The sequence below is a fragment of the Gekko japonicus genome, unplaced genomic scaffold, assembly GCF_001447785.1.
Source record: "Gekko japonicus isolate JY-2015 unplaced genomic scaffold, Gekko_japonicus_V1.1 scaffold3252, whole genome shotgun sequence".
Classification (NCBI taxonomy): Eukaryota; Metazoa; Chordata; class Lepidosauria; order Squamata; family Gekkonidae; genus Gekko; species Gekko japonicus.
Genome location: NW_015170992.1, coordinates 111,377 through 119,288, shown reverse-complemented (window position 1 = coordinate 119,288; position 7,912 = coordinate 111,377). Strand labels below are relative to the sequence as shown.

The window sequence follows — 7,912 nt, the reverse complement described above, 5'->3', positions numbered from 1 at the left end:
TCCTCTCCCCTATGAGGTATGTTATTGCTGCCTCACTCTTCCAGGCATAGGCCTGGTGTGATCTGGTCCATGGGGTCGCGAAGAGTCAGACTTGACTGTGCGACTGAACAACAACAACAAAACTCTTCCAATAATAGACTGTGTTCTATAGAAACAATTTTCACAGAACTAATTTGCACAGAACTTTGTAAGAACAGAAATGGGGTGTGGTCTATGAGAACTGATGGAGGTCAGGAGGTAGGACTTGTGGCTTTGATCCACCAATAGTTTTCATAGAATCTGTGGACTCACTTCCTTGCCCCCCCCATTGCAGCCCAAATTGCCCCCCCCCCCCTGCAAATGCTTCTTCCAAGGACATCCACAGAAATCATTTCCCACCTTCCATCTGCAGAAATGCTCTGTGGGATTCTGGATATATTAGCCAGTCCTCTACCACTGCAGTTTCACAAGAAGCTGTGAGGTGCTTAGTATGTGATTGGTGTGGCATAGGAATATCTGGAGCTATGGTGGGGATTATTAGGAAGGGAACTGAAAACAAATCAGCCAGTATCATAATGCCCCTGTATAAATCGATGGTGCAACCTTATTTGGAATACTGTGTGCAATTCTGGTCACCACACCTCAGAAAGTTTATTATAGCATTGGGAAAAGTGCAGAAAATGGCAACTAGAATGATTAAAGGGTTGGAACACTTTCCCTGTGAAGGAAGGTTAAAGCACTTGGGGCTCTTTAGTTTGGAGAAATTATGACTGAGGGGTGACATGATCGAGGTTTACAAGATTATGCATGGGATAGAGCAGGTAGAGAAAGAGGTACTTTTCTCCCTTTCTCACAATACAAGAACTTGTGGGTACTCAATGAAATTACTGAGCAGTCAGGTTAGAACGGATAAAAGGAAGTACTTCTTCACTCAGAGAGTGATTAACACGTGGAATTCACTGCCAAAGGAAGTGGTGTTGGTGGCGGCTACAAGCATGGACGGCTTGAAGAGGGAACTGGATAAACATAGGCAGGGCTGGCTTTTGCCCACTAGGCGAACTAGGCCTTCACCTAGAGCACGAGCCAGCCGTTAGGGCACCGGAGGGGAGGCAGGGGCGGCCGCCGGCACGCCTGGCCAGCAGCTGGGAGGAGCGCCGGGGGTGGAACTCTGCCAGCTGCAGGAGGAGGACATGCGGCGGCATGGGCAAGGCGTGGCACTGTAGCTGTCTGGTGGAGGAGCGAGGGGGCGGAGGTGGAGGTAGGGGCGGCTGCTGGCACACCTGGCCAGCGTGGGCAGGGCGTGGCACTGTAGCTGGCCGGCGGCCGCCCCTGCCTCCACCTCCGCCCCCTCGCTTGCTCCTCTGCCAGCCAGCTAAGGGCTGCTAAGGACCCTCCATGCAGCTGCACTTTCGAAGGGGGGCAACAGGGGGGCAGTCGGGTCTCCCGCGGACTCCTTTACCCGGTCTGAGCCGCAGCCTGACGAAGCGTGCTGCCTTCTAGCCCTGGCAGACCGTCAGAGACGGGGGGGGGGGAGGGAAGAGTCTGGGGCTGAGCTCAGACCACTTTTGGCTTGCATCAGCCTCGCACGGGTGGGAGGAGTGGTGCGGCGCTCAAGCCGGGTTGCTTTCACCAGCCGTGCGTAAAAGCAGCCATTTTCTCCAGGGAAATTGGTCTCTATTATCTGGAGAACAGTTATCATTCTGGGTGATCTCCAGCCCCCACCAGGAGGTTGGCAACCCTTGTTCCCCTGAAGGAAATGGCTGCTTTGGAGGGTGGAGTCTGTGGTGTTGCCCTGCAAGGTACTTAATGTGCTCTTATGGACTATAACTCATAAGTGATAAAAATGGACTGTGCAAAGGTATGCGTAAGGGACTGTACTGCATTGTGACCCAATACGATGCCAGTTGAGACTGCACAGTTGAGAGAGAAAAACCTTCCTTTTGCGTTGTTGTTCCACTGGTTCTTCAAGGTTACCTGCCCTCTTACCTGTTGTGAGATAGACCAGTTCCCTAGCCTGCAGAACGTCATGCCAAGGCACGAGGACAAAGAGCTCCAAATGCCATAAGGAGCTCCCTCTGACACATGCAGGCAACCCCCTTCCCCTCCCTCCTCCATCTACCTGCAAATATGCATGTAACCAAGAGGATCTACACATGGTTGCTTGGTAACCAATCGATCGCCCATCAACGACCCGGCTAGGACCATCAAGAGACAATGGCCCCAGCCCAATGACTCATTTCTTCTTCATCCACGTGCCAGTCCCCAGTCTAAGCTACTAGTTCTCAATATTGACCATTTCCTAGCTGTCCTCCCCTTTTCCTTCTACCCCAATAGTATCTTTCCAGGGACGGACTAACAGGAGGTGTGACATGGGGATGTAGCCAGTTCAGCCTGCCCCCCCCACGCCACCTTATAAGGTGATACCCAACCACATCCTTGCTCTCTCTACGACCCCTATCTAAGCTTTATCCCTCTTACGCCCAGGTTGCTGTCCCAACACCCTCCCTCCATCTTTGACTCTAGGTCTGCAGCCAGAGTCCCACGTGTTCCTGCCGGTTCAGGACACGTTCCTTATATCTACTTCTTCCCTCCCTTCTTCCATTGGAACGGTTCACTCAGCAAGGACAGGTAACTATTGCTCAAACAACAAATACCCTGCTAAAGGCAAATGTGCTTATTATCTATTTTTATTTCCTAGAATCTGTATAAGAGTGTGCACGCTTGTGTATTGTTTGAATGATCAGTCTCCTTCAGTAAAAGATATCATTTTATACTGAATCCAGTCTCCGTGTCTATTACTGGCAACTACTGGAAAAGGTGGGACCTCTGTATACAACGGTGTTTGCTCCCTAATTTGCCTATTGCCAATTAATAATCATAACTTCCCCCATATTAAGAAATGAAGGCAATTTGGCTAACAGTGGCATTATACCACTCTGAGGCACCTCCCCTCTTTAAACCCCCCCTCTCCAGCCCCCCCCCCCCGCTTCTACAAATTATTTTATCTTTCCTCCCCCCTGGCAACCCGCATATCTTCTCCCCTTTATCTGCCTCATTCTCTCCTTCTCAGCCATTTACCAACCTATATTTTATCTGCATCCCATCTTTACACCACATTGACCAGGCCTAGTTCAGTCATGCCAGTTGGGTGGTATCAAGTCATCCAGAGGTTTATTTCAGACCTAAGGTTGCCAAATTCCAGGTGGGACCTGGAAATACCTCAGAATTACAAATGAACTCCAGACAACACAGATCTGTTTCCCTGGAGAAAATGCCTACTTTGGATGGTGGACTTTACAGCATTATATTTGGCTGAGGCCTCTCCCCTACCCAAACCTTCAGATTCAACCCCAAAATCTCCACGAATTCTCCAACCTGGAGTTGGCAACCCTAGCCAGGCCTGGCCCCAATGAGTTCTTCCTCAAAGGCCAAAATAGGCCTGGAAAGGGCCCTCCCCCTCCCCCGGCTTTCCTACTCAGGAAAATTGAACATGGAATACTGCAATTGCCTAGCAACAGCCACTGAGGGAGTCCGTTGCTTAAAGCTACAGGTGCTCTTTTTATCATTTTCAGATTTTTTAAGATGCCCAGTATAATTTTTTTAGTTTTCACATTTTTCTGCAAACCTAGGGTCCTTCTCAGGTTTGTAGAAAGATCTGTCTTGTCCATTCACAGCTCCAGTCCCTGGACTGAAGTAGCCAAAGATACTTGGACTTTGCTATTAGAATATAAAGTCCACACTCCTAACCACTACACCAAACTGGGTGAGGGCCTCATTCGAGCCTCTCAGTGATAAATCCAGTTGGTGGTGGCAGGGGGCCTTTATCCATTGCATCAGCAGGACTCATTATAACAAGAGACAAACTGCCTTTTTTTTTTTTTTAAGTGCCAGGGCGTTGAAGCTGATTCAGCCTTTATCATAGATTCATCATGGCCTGTACAGTTCTTTGAATCTTGGCATTTGTGCAATCTCATCTCCCCTTACTTTTAAGAACAAGCTTCTAGTTTTCAATCCGAGCAGTGATTTTTAATGGGTCCAAAAGCAAGGGCAGGATGGAAGGCCTTTTGATTCTGCACTGTATTTTCTGACTTGCAGCATTTTTGGTTTTACTTTAGTGAAGAGAGAGGGCAAACTAGGGGGAAGTGAACCAAGCAAACGAAACAGGAAGGGTTACGGTTTCACAGAAGAAAAAGATCTACATTCTAACCTTGGGGGGGGGGATCTGTCACTGCATAATGTATGCAAATTTTCATAAGCTTCAACCGTCTGGTTTTGGTTGCATAATTTAGATTTCTTTTCTGACTAGATGGAAACTCATGAGAACATTGGGGTAACCTATCCACAGGGTCAGAGGAATGATGCGTATAGGATGTCCACAAGCCTCGATGCTCCCCCAGACATACACACACACCCGCAACATCTCACTAACTTTACATCTAAAAACGTGCTTTAGAAACCTTAAAAGTGACTCTTGGAAAGAAACAATAACAACTGGATTTCATGTTAGAGGGGGTATGTGTCAATCACAGCCCTGAATTCTTTGGCACAGACTACAGCAGTAGGCACTTTTCATTCTGAGCCACCACATAAGAACACTGCCCTAGATATTTGCAGCTGAGATATAAGCAAACTCCCCTTGGGTTTGTCCAGGAGTGGCAGCTTTGAGTAGCAGAAACATCAAGGCAATGGGAGCCAAGGAGGATCTTTGTTTCCAGACCCGGCTCCACCACAAGCTTTTAGTTGCCTTGTCACCAAAAAGGGTACATGTAGTTTTGAAATTCTGCTTGAACATAAGGCTTAACTTAGAAGATCAAGCTTCCTACAGAGGGTTATAGCACTATGATAGACAAGATCAATTAAGTACAGCTATAAGCCTATCTTGTCAAAAGGCAGAAGCCTCATAGAAGCTCTTAAGTAAATGCTCTCACCACTTGGGGGCTGAAAAAACTCATGTCGAACCTGGATCCATGCCCTGACCACACAGCCTCATATTACCCCCCCACACACACACACCTTCCTTGCTCTAGTGCAGTAATCCCTAATGTGGTGCTCAAGGGTGCTGTGGGGCCTGTCAATGTGTTTCCCAGTGTCCACTTAATTCTTTCCTAAAGTAAAGAGCTGATCATAACTGATCATGACAACCTTGCTTGCATCATAAGGCAAAGCTTGGCTTGGCATCTCCCAACATTTTATGATTGGCCTCATGAACCCCAACAAAGTCAGTGACCCCTATTCTAGCGTGCAAACCCAAATAAATCCAGTGACCATCCAAGTTGCAAATAATGCTGAAGATCCCTTTTATACAGTAACATCCTTTACATCAGATATACAGATATGCCTATAAACATACACAAATGCATACGCGGCCTAGGATGGCCTGTGTTCATCCCACTGGGCTTGAAATGGCTTGGACGTGACTCCCTGTCCGGTCAGCAGTAGGCGCCTGCCTTCCTATGGCTCATGGAGAATACAGCAGAGCAGCCCTGACTTCTAAGTCCATCTGTCTGTCTCAAATCAGCTGTGTGGTAATGCCTGAGCCTCTCCTTCCCCTGGGTGCTTGGAGGGGGAAATCTCCAGCTGGACATCATGCAGATGGACCGTGAGTGTGCTGGGGTCCTTGCCCACCCCTTTGCTGAGGTCCCCCTGCTCACGATGGTGCCGCTGCAGATGCTTGATCACTTGGAATTTCTGCTTGGCCTTATAGCTGCAGTAGCGGCAGAAGAAAGGGTGCTCATTGGTGTGGGTGAGGTAATGGTGCCGCAAGCCAGCTGCCCACCGGAAGCCCCGGTGGCACACGTTGCAGACATATGGCTTCTCCTCGCTGTGCTTCTTCAGATGAGTCTTCAGGAGGAAGCGGGTTTTGAAGGCCTTCCCACACTGCTCACAGATGAACGAGCGGGCCTCGCGGTGGCGGGTCTCCTTGTGGATGCGCAGGGCATCGGCTCGGTTGGTGCAGTACTGGCACTCATCACACTGGTATGGCTTGATCCCTGCACAGGAAGTGGAGAGCAACGCATTAAAAGTGGAGAAGACTGGTGTTGCCTCAGCATCAGAAACAAGCTTCCAAGCAGGAGTGTTTCACTTTAAAAGGAATATGCCACCTTACCCCTCAGCATTCAAAGCCACAGGTTGGAGACTGAGCAGCACGCAAGTCTGAATGTGCCCCTAAATCCCCACCCTGCATTGCAGCGCCTGAAACCCCCAGGAACAAGGACTGCCAGCAACCAATTAATGGCAATGCAGTCAGCAGACCGAGCCCCACCCTGAAGGAACAGGATCCAGTGGAAATAAAATGCTTGGATGGGGCTAGGATTAGCTAGGAATGGTGCTGTATTAGCCCCAAATCCAGAAATATGCTGGGACTTCCCCATTTCTAACACCTTCCTTGCACCATAGCAAAAGTACTATTCAAACTGTAATGATCTCGCAGTTGCCCCCAACAGTACAGGGGCAGGCAAGGAGTTCGCGTAAGGTGAAGCTGTTCTCATATGCTGAGCGTCAGGGATCAGATTTGCACTTCTAAACTGCCATGGGCAGGTGCTGCCAGAAGTTCCATGCAGCTCTTCACTGCTTAGTTTGTCTCCACACAGAAGGACAGTTTTGGCATCCAAGCACCATCTCGGCCAGGTCATCCTATCAACTGCTTTAGTGCACAGTAAAAACACAGCAAACTTTTCTTCCAACCTATAGGTGAGAAACTAGGAGGCTCCCCAGCATAATCAACTCACAAATCCCCTCAACAGTTAAAGTACAGAGCCATTTATCTTACTAGCCTGGTGTTGTGAGGCCCCAAAATTGCCCCATTAATATCTGCTGCTCCAGTTACCATTCAAAGCCAAATATTTGCTGTCCGGTTTCAACGGGAGCAGGTGTGGATTGAAAGTGCTCTCTCACACACAGCTCCAACCTACTGCTTTTCAGGCAAATATATATGCCTTAATGGTCTCTCCCGGAGAGAGAGAGACAGAGCAAAGAGCTTTTTGCTAAAGAACCAGGTAAAAGCGGCGGCTCCCTGGTACTTTTGAGCAGCTCTGAAGCAGGAAGCAAGTAGGAGCCCGACGAGATGCCAGCCACGCCAAGCAACAAAGAAACCCTGTAGAACCGATAGAGTCTTCCAGAGGCATTGCCCCAAAGAAAGACTTGAACGAAGCTAAGTGAAAATAAAAAATATTTCTTCTTGATAACTTATGGCAATAACTCTTGGGAGGGGGGGAGATCTCAGGGAGAGCTAGAGGTTTAAGGTTAACCCCTTTAAAGGTATAGAGAAAAAGTTCTTCCAAAGAGCGGCTACGACGGATGAGTACAGCATACAGGTGGGAAGAGATTTAAAATAGACTGGGGGAAAGGAGAGCGAGATATTAGGAGAGTCAGCAAAATTAACCAAACTCAAATAAGAGATGAATAAATTTGTACCCTTTCTCTTCTATGGTGGAGCGGTTACTTTAATGGGAGCCATTACCCTGACGAGGCAATCTAGAGTGCAACAAAAGATGCTGGAGTGACGGAGGGCAGACATGGAGGCGTGAAGGAGGAAGGCGGCGCGGCGCGGCACAGGAGGACAACGTAGGGAGAGGACGACCCACTTACTGAACATTACCCTGACGAGGCAATCTAGAGTGCAACGAAAGATGCTGGAGTGATGGAGGGCAGACGTGGAGGCGTGAAGGAGGAAGGCGGCGCGGAGGACAACATAGGAAGAGGATGACCCACTTACTGAACGGAGGAGAAACGCTGACGCAACATCGCAAAAGATAATCGGACTTAGAGTGATAAGTGCATGCGTGTAGCAGCTGAAAAGACTTTAGCAACCAAAATCTAAGGCAATACTGCCATCTACTGGAAACTATAAGAATACCTAGGATAACGAAATTCAGCTGGATTTAGGCTTAGAAAAGAAGGCAAAGCTACATAAAGCTACTTAAAGCTAAAAATA

The 7,912-nt window shown here is 48.5% G+C and overlaps 1 protein-coding gene across 1 annotated transcript in view; it reads right to left on the bottom strand.

Annotated features, from left to right (window-relative positions):
• Nucleotides 1–5,278: 5,278 nt before the first annotated feature.
• The window catches only part of ZNF142 (zinc finger protein 142), a 31,685-nt gene continuing 29,051 nt past the window's right edge, over nt 5,279–7,912 (bottom strand). The window contains exon 7 of the mRNA XM_015418991.1: nt 5,279–5,969. Coding sequence (XP_015274477.1) covers nt 5,494–5,969 — 476 coding nt within the window. The 3' untranslated portion in view covers nt 5,279–5,493. The remainder of the gene's footprint in view (nt 5,970–7,912) is intronic.